The 22,893-nt window shown below is 40.7% G+C and overlaps 1 protein-coding gene across 1 annotated transcript in view; it reads left to right on the forward strand.

Moving 5' to 3' along the window:
- Positions 1-22,893, forward strand: part of LOC311000279 (neuropilin-1a-like) — a 101,559-nt gene that overhangs the window by 51,483 nt on the left and 27,183 nt on the right. The window contains exons 6-8 of the mRNA XM_083990948.1: positions 2,432-2,598; positions 18,672-18,827; positions 20,246-20,390. Coding sequence (XP_083847074.1) covers positions 2,432-2,598; positions 18,672-18,827; positions 20,246-20,390 — 468 coding nt within the window. The remainder of the gene's footprint in view (positions 1-2,431; positions 2,599-18,671; positions 18,828-20,245; positions 20,391-22,893) is intronic.

Genomic DNA, 22,893 nt, shown 5'->3' on the forward strand with positions numbered 1-22,893 from the left:
GAATACGCGGTTTTTCAGGAATAAACCAAGTATTTTTTAACTCTGTCACTGTGAACACTGCAAAAACTCAATTATCTTACCAAGAATATGTCTTATTTCAGTCAAAATGTAATTTCTAGTTAAAACAAATCTCACTATAGCCTACTCAAAATAAGAGTCATCACATGAAAAGTAGCTTGTTTTTAGACACATTTTACTTCTTTCAAGCATATTTTCACTTGAAATAAGTAGAAAAATCTGATAGTGGAGCAAGTTTTTCTTCCTTATTACAAGCACAAAAAACTTGCTTTCACTGGCAGATTTTTGGCAATTTTGTTTGAAACAAGTGAAAATGATCTAAAAACAAGTAAATTTTTAGGTGATGAGTCTTATTTTAAGTGGAAATAGATTAGTTTAGACTAGAAATGAGACATTTTGACAAGAAATAAGACAAATATTTTGAGTTTTTTTGCAGTGAAGCAGCCTGAAAAGATCTGAACTTTGAAGATTTTGGCTCAAAAAATAGTTGAGTTGACAAAATCCTGAGGTGGGTGGTGAACACACACACACACACAAACACACACACATACTGCAGCCTGTGTGTGGGTGTGTGTGTGTGTGTGTGTGTGTGTGTGTGTGTGTGTGTGTGTGTGTGTGTGGTGATGTTGCAAACACACTCTGTCCCTAATTTATTTGTGGAACTCAGAGTGATGTAAGTGTGTTTGTGTCAGTCTGGCAGACCCTGTGTCTCCAGACAGCCCTCCCACACACACACACACACACACACACACACAAACATACAGGTTTCCTTTTGTGCCCCCCTCCCTCTTCCTTCTCCTGCCCCCCTGCTGTTACACAGAGGACCCTGCCTCCATGTAACTCTGAGTTTATCCAAACACTGTTGTGTTTCGTAAGGCGACGGGGGGATTGAGCTGCAGCACCGTCCTCCGGATAGATAACACTGATGATTATTACCAGAATTAGAGTCTTCACACCACATTAAGCTGCACAATGTGTCTGTGAGGGGTTTTGTGTCTATTTATGCGCCTGTGCGTGAGATGAGAAGCCTACATATAAATACTGTGTAAATATATAACAGCTATTTTCATTACTGTTTCATCTGCAGACTGTTTCCTTTTTAGTCTGCCGTGAAAGATTTCACACTGTTCAATTTGCTTTTTGTCGTTTCTCACAATTAAAAATCATTCGTCTTCTAACGCGGAGACACAGCAGCGGTGGCAGCAGCAAATCCTCCAACCGAGAGAGAGAGAATTTGAATTTCGCTTGAAAAGTAACCGAAACAATGAATCTGTTATCAATTAATCAATTAATTATTGCAGCTGCACGTTGAAAAATAATGACGTTGGCTGAATGGATTAGACGATCAACAGAAAATGAATCGATGGAAATTGTGATTGGCTGGCAGCATCCATCTTTTCAAATACGAGTTTGTTTGTTTTTATACTAGTAGGTTTACTGTAACTGAGGGGGAAAAATGGGGAAAAGTCATTATGGAGACACTGCTCTGAGCTTCTTGAGGCTGTGATTGGCATTTTTCTGCACTTTTTGACATTTGATAGTTGAAATAATTTATCAAATAAATGGAAAAGTAGCTGACAGATGAATCGATAATGAAGAACATCACGTCCTGCAGCTGTGTCATCAGACAGCTGTGAGTTTCTCAAGTATTTTTTTTTTTTAGTTTTTCATCATTTTCATGCACTAGGACATTGGATTTAAAGCCATAACCATGAGGATCAAACAATGTTTACGTCTCTTTACGTTAAAACAGGTCGACCCTGGCACCGATTAGTTCATCTAATATAAGTTTTGCATATTCAGTTTGTGTTGATTTAAGATGCATCAGCTTCTGTTTTTGTGCTGTGAGCGACAACTGAACTCTAAAGCGTGTAAAAAAGAGTTCAGTCCTGGTTGCTGACCGCCCAGCAGGGAGCACGGACACACACTTTACAACGTCTGGGTGACGCTCTAATCACACTGCTCTCTTGTTTTGTGTTGTTGCTTTTTTTTTCCTTTATGTTTTGCGGCTCTAACTGGAGACAAAACGAGCTCTGTTCCTACACAGATTTATGACTTTAACTTGAGGTGTTTCTTTTTAGTATCCGGCGTTCTGAGCCGTGCAGCTGAATGATGAATTCAGCCATTAGCGGCAAAAGAGGAGGGGAGCGAAACTCAGCTCACCCAGCTAACTATCTGTGAAATAGCCTTTTTAAACTCATATTAAAGGGGCGGTTAGTACAATATGAGTGTGATAACAAAAAAGAACCCCCCCCCCTCGTGACCCAACCATAATTCATGTGCAGTGGGATGATGTTTCTGTTTCCAACACCGCCACCGCCACTTCAGTCTTTAACCCGATGATGACATCTCTTTATTATATCTGAACTCTTGTTAATTAGCTTTTCTTTTCTTTTTTCCATGTCTTCACCAGATTTTGCCTGTACGGAGCCGCTGGGCATGGAGTCGGGGGAGATTTCCTCGGAGCGGATCACCGCCTCGTCCAAGTACAACAACAACTGGTCGCCCGAACGCTCGCGCCTCAACTACCAGGAGAACGGCTGGACGCCCTCGGACGACACCGTCAGGGAGTGGATACAGGTCAGTGGAGGTTTTCCTTTCCTTTCCTTCTCGGTTTCTTTTTTTTTTTACTAGCAGAGCGAGATGAGATGTTCAAGTGAAGATAAATGAAATTATGTCACATTTGGAGCTCATTTTAGAGTCTGCTCTCAAAATCTACGTACATCTGCTCGTTCACTCACGGAGAAATAACGCTCCTCAGGTTGAACCAGTTGACGATATACCACCGAGATCTTGTTCACAACTGGTCGCAATATTGTTCACTCATTTGTACAGTACCACTCTACTACGTTACACGTTACAACGGGGACACAGAGATGCATTATTTATTTATCGGGATCTGCCTCCTCAGCACAGTTGACATTTCTCGTCTTCATTGTGAAATCTGACATAAACAAGTCAGCGTGTGTGGAAAAACGGAGCAGCCCACACTGTTTCATTTTCATTTCTCGAAACATAATCTGAGATCTTGTTCCAGCTCGAGGATGAGTTTCGAGCGCCTGAGTCATGTTTGGCTCCGTCCACACAATATCACAGACGAGCACAAATCACTGCATCTGTTTCCGCCTGGAACCAAAGTCAAAGCCAGCATGTTAATTTACACAGTTTATTAACACTGACGGAGCAGCTTTCCTCATTATGGTTCACAGGATTTAAACTGGGGGGGAACAAGTTACGTCACGTCGCCATTTAAACTCAGATGGCAGCCAATAATTTCACTGCAAAGCCCAAAAATAGATTTTTATGATCTATTTTCTTGATTAGAGATCGGACATGAAACATAAAAGTAACCTTTAGACTTTAGACTTTTTTGTAGATTTTATTTAGGCCTATTTGCACAGATAAAATAGAACAAATACATGTACATATCTCTCTTGGTAGGGAGGAAGATATGAAAAATGTGCATTGGTATTGGAAGATGTCACTAATATTGATAATATACACTATGCACACACCAATACAGTGTTTGTGCCCTTTGATTATTAATTTAGCCACATTCATACAGATGTTATAGGCTACAAGATTATAGTTTGTTATTATCAAGTGTTTTTAAAATATAAATTACGCAACATATGCTGTGTTTTATGTTGGTTGCTACAGTATATTCAGTGTTTTACACCAAAATTAGCTACGTATATAGGCTAAAGAAAGGGTAACTAATTTATTCTCTCTTTTAGTTAGGTATGTTGGTTTAGCAACTGGATTACAGTGATGTCTGGTCATCAAAACTGTTTTTTTATTTTGTTTTTTGAGAGAGAGACTGACAGGGATAGGGTAAGGAGTTTTGTTTTTTTAATTTGCTAATTCACTGTGGCAGAAGTTCAGTAGCGCAGCTCTGCTTTTTGGTTGTGTGTTGTGTTTTGTTCTTTTTATAATTGCAATGATCGTAGCAGCATTTTTTTTCTTTATATAAAGCTATGTAAAAGAAAAAAAAAAAACTCTTGACGAGAAGTGAAACATCTTTGACGCCGCCAGTCAGTCGAACCTCGGCCTGCCGCCTGACTGATGCTCAGATTTAGTTGTTTTTTCCTGCTGCTCTCGAACACACCCTGAAGAAGAGTGCAGTCCATCACGTTTGGCTCAGATCACAGGAACCACAATCTGATCTGTTTGGATTCTTCTTGGCGCCTGAATCATCAGACCTGACGGGATAGAGCCAAAAAAAAAAAAGGTTTATAACGCTTTATAACGTCCTGGCTCTCTTTCACAAATGGGTTCTGTAAACACACAACGCAACAAGCAGCAGCACACATGTTTTCCTCATCTGGTTTAGACCAAAGACAAGCGACTGTACCGTAGGTGCGATCCCACCACCACCACCACCAGCACCTCTGATAGTCTCTGAGATAAGGAGCGGCTGTGGTCCAGAGGACTTGTCCCATTGTCCGGGACAGGAACTCATAGAGGAAGACTCACAATGCCCCGCGCGGTAAGAGCAGGCCCTCACTTCCTTCCTGTGGGGGTCAGAGCAGGAAGCAGACAGAGAGTCGGCCTTTAGAGCTGGATTAGCAACTAGTAGCTCTCTATTGTCTGTCTGGGGACGTCGTTGAGCTACCGGGCCGCAGCTGAGCCCTCTGGGATATCATGATATGAAGGACAGTGTTTTTAATGGAGGTTAATGGCTTTATATATGGAAGAGAGGCCTCGATTTACATGAAGGGCGTTCAGTATTTTAAAATTCATGCACTTTAGGTTCATTTCATTAAAGATTAAATCTGACTGATTTACAAAGAGGTCGTTTTTATACTTTCCTCCTAATGCAGATGTTGAATTAAAGTAGTTTGACCAATATATTATGTGCTGTAGTAACACATCTTCACTTTTTAATTTGATCCAATCTACTTTTTAACATGCTGTTGGTCCAAATGACATGAATAGAGTCGTACACTGCAAAAACTCAAAATCTTTCCAAGAATATCTGTCTTATTTCTTGTCAAAATGTCTAATTTCTAGTCAAAACTAATCTCTTTCCACTTAAAATAAGACTCATCACCTAAAAATTAACTTGTTTTTAGGTCATTTTCACTTGTTTCAAACTAATTTTCACTTGAAATAAGTAGAAAAATCTTCCAGTGAAAGCAAGTTTTTTGTGCTGGTAGAAAAACTTGCTCCACTGTCAGATTTTTCTACTTATTTCAAGTGAAATATGCTTGAAAGAAGTAAAAAGTGTCTAAAAACAAGCTTCTTTTTATGTGATGAGTCTTATTTTAAAGTATAATGAGATTTGTTTTGACTAGAAATTACATTTTGACTAAGACAAATATTCTTGGTAAGATTTTTGACTTTTTGCAGTGTATTTATCCGTCTCTACTGTTCTGGGTCTTTTGAACACATGCAACAGAAAGATGGTTTAGAGTTCATGCAGTATATAATCCTAGAAGTAAAACACAAGGAGTTCAGACACAGTATTGTTGGTAATAATAGATGATTCTGGTTTGTTTTTGTGCCTCTGGTCAAACTAACACGTGTGACCTGCAGAGTGCACTGGCTGTACCTGGTGGATGCGACAGGATACGTGCACAATGCACAGACAGTGGGTGGAACCGTCCATTTGTTTGTTTATATAGGTTCTGTGTATGTAGCCCTATTTATTTACATTGTTTTAATACTCATCTGTCCAGTCAGAGGTTAATGCTATAGACCGACCCAGGTCAGGTCAAAAACTGTCTCTGTATATCTTCATTTATAAGGATTCTAACTGTGTATTTTTAGCATCGTCTCCCTGAGGTCCAGAATAACATACATGCATCACGTTCGCCAACATACATACTACATACTCCATCAAGTTAGTGCTACAATAAACTGTGTGTGCATCATTCATTGTTTTTATATTTAAACAATGAGAAAGTTATAGCAACAATAGACACGTAAATGACCTGAAAGGCTTTTTTACTCAGAAGTGCATTTATAAATGATATTTGAATGATGACTTACTATTAGATTGAGGGGCAGCTAATCCAGTAATAGATGGTACAGCATGATAGATAACTGTCTTTTTTAAGGCATTAGATAAAAAAAATTACTTAATGAATAAATTAATCCTCTTGTTTTCCACATGGTCATTTGACCCATTATGAGTCTTTTTTATCACTCTGCATCTTTTGGCTCCATGACAACAAATCACCGTTGATCATGTGACATCTTTCACCATGAATGTGCAGTTTATCAAATCATGACAAACCAGCTGACACACACACACACACACACACACACACACACACACACACACACACACACACACACACACACACACACACACACACACACACACACACACACACAGTGAAATTGGGCCTTTGAGGAACTTTGTTCAGCCTGAGTCCTGCAACAGTTTTTCTCTTTTACATGCTCAGTTATTCATTCATGCTTTTTAATACTCACACTGGCGAACACTGTTCACTGAACTAACCATAACATAACACTGGTGTCTGTGCTGCACTAACTGTGAAGCCAAACTGGCCTCCATGCAGATGAAGAAAACAGAAACTGTCAGATTGTTTTAGGTTTGGGATTTTAGGCACTGAAAAAAAAAAAAAAAAATAAAACCTACCTCATCTTTGGAGTTTTTCCACTTCACACATGTTTGATCACAGCAAACCAGCGCAATTACAGTAACAAGGGACAAAATCTATTAGTTTCTCATCATACACAGTTAAAACGGAGACTTAAAGGGATGGTTCACCATTTTGGCAAATTGGCCCATTGCCATAATCGCTATAGTCATAGCAGTAGGTCCGTTACTGTACCTTTATTTGTCGTATTTTAGAGGTAAATTCATGCAAAACTGCTGATGCGCGTTGTCTTCAGGGACAGTTTTTCATCAACAGTCTCTGTATTTCCCTCTAAAACAACTCTGTGTGGTAACGTTGTGTTATTATCTCATAGCGTGGTGAATGTGCAGGTCACAACTTGTCCACCAGAGCGTTGTGGAGTTGTTGGATTGTGTTTTTGATGAGTTTGATGAATCCCATGAGCCTCCGTAGCGTAGCTCTGAGCAGCTCACGGCTCTGCTCCGTCGTTCTAAAAATAGCTTGCACCGACAATTAAAGGTAACGAACCTACTGCTATGACTATAGGGATTATGGCAATGGGCCAGTTTGCCAAAATGTTGAACTATCCACCTGGTGCAGTTTGCAGAGCGAGTGGATGATGATGTGTCTCCTCCTCCTCCTCCTCCTCTGTCCGAGCTTCAGCTGGTGTTTCCCTTCAGATAGAAACTGACGGAGGAGGCGACGACATCATCATCATCATCACTCCTCCACCTCTCAGTCACTACACACACCTGTCTCCTGCAGCCCGAGGCTCCACGCTGCTGCTGCTGCTGCGTCCAGTTCGGTGCGTGACTGTGAGGACAGATTTCTGTACGTCTGTATGTGTGTATGTGTGTGTATGTGTGTGTGTGTGCTCTTCTCGTGCTCAACTAAAGCCTTGTTGGCAGTCGCCCCTGAAGAAAACGGCCGACCATCCCCCCCCGCCACAGTGATTTATGGCCTGAGAGCCGGAGCTGTTGCTCACCCTCACACTCTGTGAGGCCTCTGAGTTATGACTCGTGGTTTTTTTGTGAGGAGAATATTCCATTTTATTTGATTAAGTGTGGTGCGTGGCCGACTCCGCGCAGCATGCTCTGCCTTACGGCTTCACATTCATCTTACTTGAGAAGAAAATTATGACTTAGTTAATTCTTGCATGCCTGCATTGCCCCCCCCCCCCCCCCCCCCCCTCTACCCCCACCCCACTGCAAACACCTCTATTATTCATTTAAAGGCATTTATATTTTATTGATGCTATTTTCAGGTTACTATTCATAATGTTGTCAGGGTGGTTGGTGTGTGTTACCCAATGGCAATTTGGATGGCGGCAGACAGTGAGCTCATTATCTCGCTTTATGATAGATCTGTAATCATATTTTTTATTTTTTTTTTGCACTGTAGTGACTCACTGCATCAGTGCGCTGGATACTTACTTGCACACTTGAAATGGAAATCCTCCGTATCTGTAAACCACATTTAAGACTTGACAGAGGAATTAAGTGTGCAAATGAGCTTTCAAGTAACTTTTAATGTGAAAATGATGCATTAATCCAAACCCCCAATGAGGAAAAAGTCATTAAAAAGAAAGTTAAAAGTTTTTTTTTAAAGTTATTATGAATACAATGTGAAGTGCGAAATCACATTTTAAGGAATCTAACTTTATCCCCAAATGCACACAAGTGATACAATACAAGTCTGATACAATACAAGTCGTATTTGTCACATTTTCAAAGCTGCATTCAGGCTCCGTTCGTATAAATCAGTTCCTGAACTCGGTCGATAGGTGCATCGTCCGCTGCACAAGCTGCAGCGAGCGAGGTGACTTGTTATTGAACACCGTGATGTCAGCCCAGGAAAGACTTCCTTCCCTCCTGACCGACTTCAGGTATTTATAGACGCCCTGCTGTTTGTCTTCAGGATCTATGTGACGCCACCAGGAAGAGCTCGGCTCAGCGTTGTGCATCTGGAGAACACATTTGGGAGGAGGGAGGGAGGGAGGGAGGGAGGCTGTGGGACAAAAGATTCCTCCAGAGAGAGACTGGGAGCGAAGGTGAACTTCCAAACCAAACCTGGGAAATACCATTAACCGAGGGGGAAACCCCCGACACGGACCTGTGTCTCTACACCGTGATAATCATGAATCTAATTTCTTTATCATGAGGCCAAAAAAAAAAAAAAAAAAGGTGATAAAATGTGAGCGGTGTCATTCATCACAGAAAAAAAACAAAGCCCCCGAACCAAGTGGATCTAATTAGCGTTGGGCTCATTTCGGATTAAAATGTCAAGGCGGCTAAAAGGAAGTACTTTCATCAGTGCCAGAGTCATTTAGAAATTATGTAATGAGATTTTGAGGAGCCTGCGGTTATGAAAGTGGCTCAGCAGATACATAATCATGTTAAAGCTCCAAATACAAACACCAGCGTGTGATTTTTCAACATAAAGTTTAACGACCGCGGCGACAGTTTCAAACTTTCAGACAGAAACTGAACATTTTTCCTGCACACGATGCACAAAAATAATAATAATATTTGGATCCATTTTTCCAGCTGTCACAAACAGCTTTTCTCCTTCACTTCGTCACTTCCAACGCACAACGGCGGCGATCAATCATGTCATCATCAGTCGTGACGACCAATTAGCAGAGTGGTGAAACTTGTTTGGGTTGTGTAATCCATCACTGTGAAAAACATGGTTTGTTATGGTGATTATTTGAGCATGAACATCATTTTCAGGAGACAGACTAATTAGTATGTTGCCGATTTTTGGAACGGAAAACTACAAGATGGAAAAAAAAAAAGAAGAAAAGAGAAGAATCCCAGGAATGAGAAACTGATCCTGAAGTGTTGTTGTGGAAAATCAACAATGGATTTGAACAAGAAAAGTTGTAATAGAACAGCTCCGGGACATTTTTACATGTAGTTATCTGTCTTTTTTATTAGTAAAGACACTTGTTTGTCTCCCTTTGTGCCACCTTTTCCTTTCCCAGGATGCATCACTGTCTTAACACTAAACCCTGAGATGAGACCCGAGTCGCTGAGCTCTTTCTTTAACCATCACTGTCGGAGCAGTTTCCTGTTTTGGCAGGAAGTCCCAGTGTTTTCCTTCAATCTCATTTAGCCACACTCAGACTGAATTATCTGCCCCCCCTCCCTCCCTCCAACTCCCCTCCACCCCCTTCCTGCATTTTTTTTCTCCCCCTCCTTCATTAAAAAGCTCTAAGTGTGACACTTTTCTGTGGTAGAGATGTAGGCACTGCCAAGTGTTGAGTAATTAGAAGATGGAGGAGCAATTAGCCGTAGTCTTTTGACGGAGGAAGTCTGGAGAATGGAGCTGCGACCGGCCGCCACCGCTACACCAACATGTAATGACTATACAGTGGCGGCGGCCGGCCAATAGATTACTGTAAGTGCTGAGTCCTGTCCTCTGTTCACTGCTGCTTTCTCACAGGCTCAGCAGGTTGTGTTGTTTGTTTTAGAGCAGCAACACCTGCACATTCATCAAACCAACTTCTAAAGTCTAAACATCTGGATGAAATTCGTTTATCCGTACAACTTTCTATATACCAAAGTCAAACAACTATAGGTTCATCAAAAAAAGGAAAATCCAAGGCACTCTTCTTCAATAATATAAAAAGCCTTTAAATGGCTATATCGAATAAAAACATTTGAGTGGGTTACAGCCCACGCGTTTCGGCAGAAGCCTTCTTCAGGGTGGTATACAACTATAGGTTTATACCCCTTCACTCCCTTCTTACTTCCTTTACTTTATTGTCATTGTTATAAATAACACAATAATGAATAACAATGAGATTACATTAGAGCAACACAGGCACAGTGCAATCCCCCAAAAAGTGTGTCCCTGTGTGACATCTGGTTTCATTTTGACCCTATGCAGCATCTTTTTTTTCTTTAATTAAGCTAATTTATTTTAATTATATATCAACCTTAAATACATGTGGAATGAAGCCCAGTCTCAAGGTAAATGTTTTTATTCTGTTATGTCCAAATAAAATCGCCTGTGAACATTTGTGAATGCCAATAAAGTTCCAAAACAAACAAACAAAAAACTTTTTTTTTCTCCAAAAGAGAAAAAAAATCAAAGCAAAGAGAACTCAATAAAATTTATCATAGTGTTGTATTGAAATAATGTATTTGTACTATCTCAAGCACTTTTCTTCCAAACACAGTTGACTGGCCTCAGATAAGTAGTAATGTGAGATTTGGCTGCATTGTCTTGTGATGTTTTGCTAAATCTGTCTCTTCTGTGATCAAGTCTCCTTGTAAGGACATAAAATATCTCTGTGATTCTTCAGACCAGACACCAAAACCACGTTTTTTGTTTTACCCAGACTGGCTGGAGCGATTCCATAAAGTGAGACAGAAATATGTATTCAGCATAACTTCTGTTGACATTTCAGATTTTTTGCTTGTTTTCTTATGAAATACAGGAAACTTCAACCTCTTGTAGCTTCTTAAAAAAAAACTTAAATTTAACAAGATGAAGTCGTCAAAACAACTGTTGAACTCACAGCGACAACACAACGTCGGATGAAGGTCGCAAAAACCATCACGTCATCTGAACGAGTCACAAGCCGAATGGAAACGAACTCCAACTGACCCTGTTGCTCCACTTTTAAAACCTCATGATGCAATTAACAGCAGAATTTAACTCATTTACAACAGTGCTCAGCTTGTTTGTCGCAACATGTGAAGTGTTCAGGAGGAGGAGGAGGAGGAGGAGGAGGGAGGAGGGAGGGGGGGGAGGTGGTGGTTGCATCTCGTGGGAATTTCAGATCCCAAATCATCTGGGAACGGCGGCGAACACTCCCACGAAACCTCGTTTCCCAGGGGTCTCCCTGTCAGTCACGCAGCCCACACAGACCTGCGGGAAGCTATTTTCTCCCCGTTTCTTGGAAAAGCATCAGTTGGATGGAGGGGGGAGAAAGTTAAGTAATGGTCCCTCTCTCTCTCTGCCTGGTGCCTTCCCATGTACAGTATCACAGAGGCAGCAGCATCTCTATGGTGATATACAGTAATTACACACCATACATCACGCAAGGCTTCCCACACGCTGAAGCCGTCGTCGAGAGTATTTTGGGTTTTCTTTTTTGCAGCAGCAGCTGATAATCTCCAAACTCAACAAACAAGCAGTTTAAAGGGATAGTTCAACATTTTGGCAAATTGGCCCATTGCCATAATCCCTATAGTCATAGCAGTAGGTTCGTTACCTTTAATTGTCGGTGCAAGCTGTTTTTAGAACGGCGGAGCAGAGCCGTGAGCTGCTCAGAGCTACACTACGGAGGCTCATTATGGGATTGTGGAGTTGTTGGATTGTGTATTTGATGAGTTTGATGAGGGAAACCAAGAAATCCCATGAGCCTCCGTAGCACGGCTCTGCTCCGCCGTTCTAAAAATAGCTTGCACCGACAATTAAAGGTAACAAACCTATTGCTGTGACTATAGAGATTATGGCAATGGGCCAATTTGCCAAAATGTTGAACTATCCCTTTAAGCTGAGCTGGAGTCAGATGGACTCTGTCTGGTGCTTCAATACAGTTTTGGAGGAAGTTGATGTGAAGCTGTTGCCTCGGTGACGCTGCATCCTTAAACTCAGATAAGCCTCAGTGTTTGTGGACAGTGCACTGATTTTTTTTTTTTAAAGAAAAAAGAAACGACCACTGTGAGGCTTTCTGTTATCGCCACCGCTGCCGCCGCTGCTGCTGTTCACTTTGATGATGGCTATCTCTGTAATAATCTTTTTTTTCCATCTTTTTTTTTTCTCTGCACGCACTTTGAGCAGCTGTTTTTTCTGGACGCTGGGAGATAAAAATGCCAGAACAAGTCTCTCTCTTTTTTTATATCTGTTATTTAGCCCTTAGATGATAATTTCATGAGAAATCTGGAGAGAGGGGGGAAAAAAAGTATAACCACAAGATACGATAACGTCAGTGTGATTTCATTTGCAGCTACTTGTACAAAGAAATCCTTAAAATAAGTGCAACTGCTAAAAAATAAAAATAAAAAAAAAGGATGATCACAAGTTTTATTAAAGCGTAGAACAAGTCACACAGTGTTGGTCCTGCTGTGTCTGAATGAAAGCCGTTGGAAAAATGGACTTTGAATAAGTCTTTGATGTATTTTTAGGAAATCTGTGTCCCAAGATCTGAGTCTGTTTGTGTTTGTTTACTGTACACAGTCTTTTTGGTTTTAGTTTTAGTTTGGTCCGTCCAGTCGCACAATCAAACAGAGGAACAGAGGACTTATTGTTGTGTGTAACAGTCACAGTGACGGTTTAGAAATCCTTATTTGCGAGAGTCCAACTTGTGACCCTTCTGCTGCGTGTCGTCCATCTCTCTCTCTGTGTTTTCAGAATAAAGGCAAAAAAAAGTCTTGAACATACTGTAAGAGAAGCTTCCTCTCCTCCTTTAGTTAATAATGACTCGTGTTTACTCGGCTCCAGCTGACGACAGGAAGAGAGTGAATGAGTTTCCAGATGTGTGACATTTTAAACTGTAACAAAGCCTGTTTGCTTGTTTTTATTAGTTTTATTTTTGGCAGAGGTCTGAGGATCATTACTTCTATATTTAAGCTGCTGTTCCCGTGACCGCTGGTCAGATGGTTCAATTGATTTTAAATCTGTTAGTTTGACTCCGGTTGTTGTGAACTATGTGAACACAGAAAACCTGAAACCTGAACCGGCTCGTTCTGCATCAACATCTGGACTCTAGTCTCTGACATTTTAGTAAAACATGTTTGTTCATCTCGGATTAAAATCAGTTATCAGGAAATGTTGATGATTTGATTGATCGTCGTTATAGTAACGATCCTGTCATAAAGCAGCAGTGTGATGTTGGCAGTAGCTTTTATGATCCCTGAGCTGTGTTTGCAGGTTCAGCAGCTCTCACTGTGTGAAGCCTGAGTAGTCTGGGGCCGTTGACTCGCTGTTTTGGTCAGCATCCGGGCCAGAGAGAGACAGGCCGTTCCTTCAAAATAAAAGCACCAAGCTAATGAAATGCGGTGAAACTTTTTAATTTAAGGAATATAATTTAAAAGAAAATCACCGAGCCATTAAAGGCCCCATGCTGTGCACTTTTCTCTGGGTTTATTTACCTGCTGATATCCCTAACAAGATATATAATTGGTTTTGAATACCTGTGATCTGCTTAATATCGTTTATTCTGCCCCTTTCTGTTGCCTCTTTCTGGAGCTCTAGCAGGCACAGGTCATTTGGCCAATCAGAAGAGAGAATGAGAACCTCTCCTCTGATTGGCTGACTGTTTTTGAGTGGCATGTGGTTGGGCCAATCACAGGCAAGTAACTGAAACCTAAGCTGCATTCATAAAAATTGAAAAGAAACAACTGGTCACGGTGGGCGGAGTTACCTTGTGTGTGACATCACAGAAAGGAGGAAGTGCTATCCGCTTGTCTTAAAGAGACAGTTCCTACAAATGGGCGGTGTGCGTTTCTCCGTTTATGACCAGTTTGATGCATGGGGCAGTATATACGTGGCCCAGAGACCTCCCCAAGCACGAAAAAATAACCAAAATCACATTTTTCATGCCATGGAGCCTTTAAGTTAACCTTTTTCTTTTATTGTATTTAGTTGTATTAACAAGTTATTGTCTATTTTATAAATTTTATGTTGGTGAGCACTTTTACTTTGGTGAATTTGGTGATTTCCGGATCTGCTAGAAGACGAGAACCAGAATGCAGACACAGAAACCAGGCTCTTCTCCTCTCTGAAGAGCCTGGTGACGCGAGGCTAAGCCTGAGAGACGAGGCCCAGGGAGGCAGGAGCCCACACAGATACACACACTTACACACACATACACACTACGCACACACGTCCTCCAGTAGGAAGTTGAGCTCTGGTTCAGTCTCTTTTAGTCTCTATTTGTGTCATAAAATCTGCTGTTGGTCGAACACAACCTCTTAACCTGAAGGCTGACACACACATACACACGCACGCACACACAGGTCACACACTAGTCATTAGTGATGCGGGTCGACAACCGTAAAATTGGTCCTGAGCTGGTTCCCACACACACACAGACACACAAACACACACACACACACACACACACACACACACACACACACACACACACACACACACACACACACACACACACACACACACACTCCTCTGGACGTCCTTGTTGCATCAGCTCAACCTCACTGATTTGTCGACTCAACTGCTCTGAATTAAACTCGGGGACTTAAAGAGCACGTTAAAACTCCACGAGCTCATATGTTTGATCTCTATATCTTTGGGCCTGTTGGGGTGAAGGGGCGCTGAGTCTTGGCTGCTATTTGTCTGTTTTGTTTTTGTTTTTGTTTTTGTTTTTGTTTTTTTGGGCTTAATGTTATTTATCAGAATCTCTGACTGTCTAACAATTAGATTAGATGTAGCTATTATAGGATTACACAGAGTATGATGTGCAGCCATGTGAGTGTGTCCTCTGATCTGGTTTCTGACTAAATCACCTCTGATGTGCAGCTTTTTACATTGTGTTGTGTATGTTTGCGCCTAATCCAGGATTCGGTTTCGGATTCGGCCACATTTTGGGCTTTTTGATAGCGTTCGGTTTCTGCAGAACCGAACGCCGTACGCACATCAACACAATGCAAGTCGCCAACGATTACATTAAGGTTTATGAACGATATCCTGCTCTCTGAACGTTCAAAGTTCTGAATATAAAGTCCCCTAGCTTGATGCTAACATACAATGGAAAACATGATAGACGGGCTGACAATTTTTTTTTTTTTTTTTTTTACATAACCATATTAACATGGCATAAGTAACACACAATAATGTTTACAGGCAGATATTTTCTCTGCTCTGTGGAAATAATTTCACTTTTTGATCTTTTTCTTTCTGGTTTAAATGAGAAAAAAATACTAAAGCCTGTTTCCTGTGTGTGAGCGTTTTGTTCAAATGCAAAATAATGGTGAAAGTCCATTGTTTGTTTTTTTTACAGTCAGAATAAAAAAAAAAGAAAACACACTGTGATGTTTACTGCATTTATAATGTGTTTACTGTATGGGCTGATGATGGGAGTCCAATTCAGTATTCAGTTTCGGATTCAGATAAATCTTAAACAGTGGATTCAGTTTTCGGCAAAAACTCAAAAAATCTGGATTCGGTTCATCCCTAGTTTTGTGTGTAATATTAGAAAAGTAACTCTGCAAAACTACAGGATTTACAGCCTGCTGAATCCATTACTTGACTCATCTCTGCTGTAAATCCTCCGACCTGCAGAAGTGAGATGATTTTATTAGGTGACTTCAGTGAAGAAGTGATTTGATAAATCTTCAGTTTAAGAGAGAGAGAGAAAAGAAAAAAACGGAACCTAAGTGGGTTAATTAATGAGCCCTGCGGGTTTCACACGTACCAGTCAGTCTCTGCTTGGCTGGAAACTGGTTTTCACACTCAGGAAGTTTTTGAACAGCGGGGGTCATGTTGAAGCCGCCTCAGTGATCAGCCAGTTGTGCACTGGAAAATTAACTTGCCCAAAAACAGCCACCCGAGTTAATTGGAGTCAGGAAATGAGAACATGAATATAGATTGATTAATTAATGACTTAATTTCAATTAACAGGGACAGGTAGTGGAATAAATTAATACAAAATATTCTTGCTGCCGGGGATTTTTTTGTATTATGTTTTTTAAGATATGTGTTTCCTGTGTTGATCCATAAGAAGATAGATTTGAAATCAGTGAGCCAATCAGAAGCCTCCTTTCCTCTGATTGGATGACTGTTTCCTGAGTGATCTAATAAAAAATAAAAATAAAAATAAAAAATAGAGTAGATTTCAGAATAAAACACTCAGAGAAACCAAATCCTGCAAGTTCTTGGATGCATGGTGGGTCCGGGTTGTGACATCACAAAGTGACAGGAAGTCCTGATGGCTGGTTTTAAGGCTCAGTTTCTGAATACAGGCTGTGTGCATTTCTCTGTGGACTGAGACTTTGATACTTTCACAGTATTAATATAGAACCTAGAGCTGCTTTATAATCACACTACACATGGACATCTACCTTTATACTGTATGGAGCTTTAATACAAACATCTACCTTTATACTGTATGGAGCTTTAACACAAACATCTACCTTTATACTGTATGGAGCTTTAACACAAACATCCACCTTTATACTGTATGGAGCTTTAACACAAACATCTACCTTTATACCGTATGGAGCTTTAATACAAACATCTACCTTTATACTGTATGGAGCTTTAACACAAACATCTACCTTTATACCGTATGGAGCTTTAACACAAACATCTACATTTATACCGTATGGAGCTTTAATACAAACATCTACCTTTATACTGTATGGAGCTTTAACACAAACATCTACCTTTATACCGTATGGAGTTTTAATACTGTTAATAATGAGTTAATTATCCTGTTTTCATGCTCTGCTCCTTGGCATCTGCTACTTATCATGTTGTTATTTGTGTTTTTGTCAATTATTCTGTCAAATTGTGTTTATATCATCGTCACTGAGGGCTGAAAACAAGACAATACATCTCAGAGGGTTGTTTCTAATGATGAATTTCCAGTCACAATGCGCATATAAGCAAAGATGAATATGATCAATATTCAATCGGTAGAACAATAGCGACGTAGACTGTACACACACACACACACACACACACACACACGAGTCCACACCTGCAGTGGCTGAGAACACAGCTTGTATTGTGAAATGACTGAGAGGGTTTTAAAAGCTGTTTAATCTGTCAGCGCCTCATCTCATCACATTTAAGAGGCTGTGTGGAGAGAAAAGGATTGAGGAGAGTGCTCATTACTTACAACACTTGTCAGCAGTTTAGTAGTGAAGTATACGGACTGCATAATGTTCCTGTAAAGGTCTTCGTTATGTGGCACTCCCTTCCTCCCTCCCTCCCTCCTCTCTCTCTCTCTCCAGCGTCCTGCTCTGATTTTTCACTGTCTACTTATGGGCACATCACGGTATAATTAATGAGATCTGAGCCCTCGTTTTTCCAAGACACTTCAAGTGAAACATGGCACAAGACAGTGCTGCATTTTGTAGGATGATATTTTGCCTCTTCATGTGCGAGTTGGTTCTAAATGATAACGTTTTTTTTTTTTTAAATCAAATTACGTCTCTCGCTTGTAACAAAATCTCTTTTTCATGTGTTCATTACAAATGTAAACTGAGCAGACTCGGGGTTAAATCAACCTTCAATGATACACAACTTTTGTGTATCTTCAGGCTTTTCTTTCTTATTTCTGTCCATCTGGATTTTTCATCACATTTCTGCTCCTTTAACCTCCTGACCGGAGCATCTCCTACTTCCTGTTGTCTAAACAGGGATACTTTTTAAGGGCATATTCACACCAGGAAAGTCCGATAGTTTTCTTGCTTTGGTGCAGACCAATTTTTTTTACTCGGTTTGTATTCACATTGTTAGTTTTTTTTTTTTTTACAAATGAACCAACAAAAGCACATGTGTCCCACAGTTGCTCAATCAAAGTGCACAGTGGAGGTCATGAATGCGTTTCTCGCTGTCCTTTTAATTTGGTATTTTGGTATTTCCAGTCGCACAGATGCATTTACGTCACTTGCACAACCTCCTGATTGTCCATCATCAACTAAAAAAGATGTGCAAGACAACTACAGGTGCGTCCTCTCCAGCATCTGATAAATGTTTTCCTCTGACCAAATTATATCGACCCACGGCTCATTTTGGCTGGCACGTTGTGTGTGATGATTTCCACATTTTCTGACAACAACGGAGGCCTGTTGAATCCAAAAAAAAGCGCTTGGATTTTGCATTTGGTTTGGAAAAGGTTTGGACTGCATTCACACTACAAACGAACCGTACCAGGGTATCAGCTCACTTGTTTGGTCCGCACCAGAGTTCGGTAGTTTGTATTCACACTTCCCTAAAAGGGCCGCACCAAGGAAAAAGTTGGTTTCAAGTGAACTAAACAAGCCCTAACCCCAATTATTTTTGTAAATTGCATCTCCTTTAATGGAGCCTGAAGGTTTCCCACTGACGTGTCCCTGTTTGCTTTCTGTTTTCCAGGTCGACCTTGGGTTCCTCAGATTCGTCACAGCCATCGGGACGCAGGGGGCGATCTCCAAAGAGACCAAGAAGCACTACTACGTCCGCTCCTACAAGGTGGACCTGAGCTCCAACGGAGAGGAATGGGTCACAATGAAGGAGGGCTCGAAGCAGAAGGTAACGACGAGCCGTTAACGCCGTCACAACCTTTTATTTATAAGATATTGATGAGTAATGTAGGCCGGGCTGCGGGATCGATGGGAAGGAAAAAGTGTGGACAGCTGGATCGATGTTGACGTGGCGCTTGGCCATTTTCCCAACCGGAGAAGACTCTCTGCTTCACATCCCGCTCCTCTCATCACAATCACAATCAATTTCTCCTTGTGAGGAACTCTCTTGTTCTGGAAGTTGTCCCGTTGACATTGCTGCAGAAGTAAATTGACAGAGTTTCTCATTAAGCAGCGTATTGATGGACTCAGCTGAATCACGTCAGGAGTCTCGTCTGCTGTTAAATGGAGCGTCAAGAGTTTCCAGCGCTTCTGCAACGTTTGGACTCCTGTGTGTTCAAAACAGAGTCTGTTTAAACCACAACGTGCAGGGGAAAAGCTGCAAGAATTTCAGTACAGTTCAGGCTAAATATCATTACATGTGATATTTATTTTATTTTTTATTTTTTCAGATTTTCTGTAAAATATAACTTTTTGCAGGAAATAGCACAGAATACAAAATGATTGAATATCATCAAGTCTAGCAGCTGTGGTAGTATAAGTATCAGTGGTAGCTATATGCTCAAAAAAAAGTCTAACTTAACATTTACATCAAAAAGCTTCCTCGTTGCTGCGTTAAGAAATCATTACTATACTTTATTTCGTACAGTAATAGCGAATCATTGAAGTCAGTATTTCATTAAAGGGATAGTTCAACATTTTGCACTTCCAGCAGTAGGTTTGTTACCTTTAATTGTCGGTGCAAGCTATTTTTAGAACGGCGGAGCAGAGCCGTGAGCTGCTCAGAGCTACGCTACGGAGGCTCATTATGGGATTTCTTGGTTTCCCTCATCAAACTCATCAAATACACAATCCAACAACTCCACAACGCTCTGGTGGACAAGTTGTGAGCTGCACATTCACCACGCTATGAGATAATAACACAACGTTACCAGACAGAGTTGTTTTAGAGGTAAATTCATGCAAAACCGCTGATGCACGTTGCCTTCAGGGACAGTTTTTCAGCAAGCAGTCTCTGTATTTCTCTGTCTGGTAACGTTCTGTTATTATCTCACTTCATCAATATAACACAACTGACTCAGGAGACCAACAACAGGCTGTGTTCATTTTCTTTAGTGTAGAAGAAACAGAGTAGAGGTGGTAACACACAGTGTGTGATAGTGTTGTTTCATTAGTGTTATTAAGCAGCAGAAAATAAGTAGTTGTTGCTTTGTGTACTAGAAGTAGTGATGGTAACCATAACAGTACCAGCAGTACCAGTAGTAGTAGTAGTAGTAGTAGTACCAGTTTCAGCAGCAGTAACATCAGCAGCAGAAGTGAAAGCAGCATCAGAGCCTCTGCTCAGATCGTTGTGTTCTGTGTGTTCAGATCTTCCAGGGGAACCACAACGCCGTCGACGAGGCTCGCGCCATCTTCCCCAAACAGACTCTCGCGCGCTACATCCGCATCCGGCCCATGTCCTGGGAGACCGGCATCTGCATGCGCTTCGAGATCTACGGCTGCAGGACGTCAGGTAACCACGACGACACACACACACACGGATTTATGTTTTACAGTGGCGTCTGACAACTTCCTATTGGTGCCACGATCCATATTTCTTTTTTTTTTTCTTTTTTTAATTCATCTAAAACTTCCTGGATTTTCTTCTTCTTAATTACTTTCTCCCGGCCCCACGGGGATGATTAAAGTTTAATGTAATGTAAATCTCATGTAAATGCAGTGTCAGCTCTAATATATTATATTATCACACACAACACCCAACACACTTCCCTTTAAACCTTTTTTCTCCCTTTTTCTTGAACCTGATCCTGTCTTTTTTTAATAGTGTTAAAAGTTTTACAAACTCTAAACCTACTTTTTCTTTCACAAATTAAAAAATAAACACATTAATACAAAGAAAAATGTTCTTTAACATCCATTAATGCACTTTGCTAAACCTGGGAAACTGTTTAAACTCTGGAGTTTTTACCTGTGTTCGGTGCTGGTCGTCAGTTTCCCTCCAGACTCTGTGGACTCTCCCTTTAATAATGTTTTTTTTTTACACATCGTGAATCAAGCTACTATCTTTTTTTCTTTTGGGGGCTGAGAACCTCCTGCTGCTCGCTGCTGATTTAAAATAATCACCGTTTTCTTCCAAAAATAAAAAATAAAACTCCCACAGAAGGACGGCTGCGTTATTCATTACAGAGGAGCAGAGGTAAAAAAAAAAAAAAGAAAAAGAAAAAGAAAAAACCCTGCTGCCTCATTACTCATCCTCTAACATTACATAAACCTCAGTCCTTGATGTGCGACAAGCCACTCTCAGTAGGAGAGCTCCATAAAGCAGATATTAGGCTCTTATTCATAGGAGAACAGGCTGCAGAGTGATAGACAGGTGATTCAGGAGATAAAATGACAGTGTGTTGTGCATTTATTGCTCCTGCAGCAAAACTGTTATTCATTCCCTAAACCCGTAACTTTAAACTTGATTCTTATGTTTCTACCCACATTTAATATTCATTTCAGGTGTAAATCCTCTTTTTCTTTTACAGAACATGCATTTTAAAGAAATGACATAATGCACTTTTGCGCTTTAAAAAAAAAAAAAAAAAAGTCTAACCCGTATTTTCTTCTGTCCCTTGGAGGAACGATTCGTGCAGAAACACATGAACACGCTCAGACAATCCTGTTGTTTCCATTAAAGAAGCACTGAGCAGCTGTAAATTCCCATCGCGGAGGGATTTACATCCTCTGTAGCCTTTTTGTTGTTCAGCTGCAGACGTACAGTAACTCTCTGGGAAACATTTGTCAAATTGGAAATATCACCAGTGAGACCACGACCTTTTCAGCCAGGATATTAGATCTCAGCTTGTTGTTGGATAAATGGATTTAACTTTGGCTGCTCACAGCGACCGGGACCGTTTTGCTTTCCAAAATAATTTACTATCATTGAGTTTGTTTGTTTCGGAGAAAATGGAGAAAAAAACAAAACACACACAAACAACCCGGAGTCTCTCAATTATCCTCTAATTCTCCCGCCCGGTTCATTTCCTAATACTTGACCTACTCAGACACAGAGAGGGAGCAGACTGCCCTGGTTGTTCAGCAGACTGTGCTTTTTAGCCTGAAGGTCACACACACACACACACAGCGTTTCCAAAGCGCCCGCCCATGAGACGAGACCGAACCTCCAGCACGTCCTAGGCATCCTGCTACGAGACAATGTGCTCGTGTGTAAAACATATTGATGTACAAATTCACAATCGGAGCTGCTGGGGGGGGGGTTATGGGCACAGATGTTATTTATTAATGTGAATTTGTTGCCTTCGTTCATGTTAAAGGTATAATACGTAGGAATTCCCCCCATCTAGCGGTGCGGTTGCATATCTGAACCTGGTGTAGAGAAAATAGAGCGCAGTAGATTTACAATATGAATGTAAACATGTCAGAACCATGTGCACGTCCACGATCAGGTAGAATAATATTAATATATAATACTGTAGAACTGTAGAAGCAGCAGAAGAGAAAACAAGGAGCTATATAGCACAACTATTGTTGATGTATTTTGTTTTGTGATTCACAATAGAAACACCAGCGTCGATTAAAACAGTACAACATGGAGTCGTTCTTCATCCAGGCTGCACATATTTATTTATTTAAAAGGGACAATATACATTAATGAACATTCGTACGTGTGCACAAATGTAAATGCGTCAGAGTTAGCAACTTGCTAATTTGCATCCGTAGTCCCTTGGCAGGTAACACACACACAAATAGAAATGCACAAGAATTATACAGTGGTTCACAATCATATACACTACACATAAAGTGCATGTGATCTGTAAAGTGCCTGGTATAAAGTGCTAGTTTCTAAAGAGCAAGTGCAAGTTTAAATAGGTAAAGTTCAAGTCTAAATGGATGGATTCAGAATGTGATGGCCCGCACCCGCCGCCTGGGTGGACCAAGACATTGGAGACTACAGTAGCAGCAGTTATACAGTAGAAGTACCATTCACACACATACTTACAGAGATAAAT

The sequence above is a fragment of the Trachurus trachurus genome (assembly GCF_905171665.1).
Source record: "Trachurus trachurus genome assembly, chromosome: 17".
Taxonomy (NCBI): domain Eukaryota; kingdom Metazoa; phylum Chordata; class Actinopteri; order Carangiformes; family Carangidae; genus Trachurus; species Trachurus trachurus.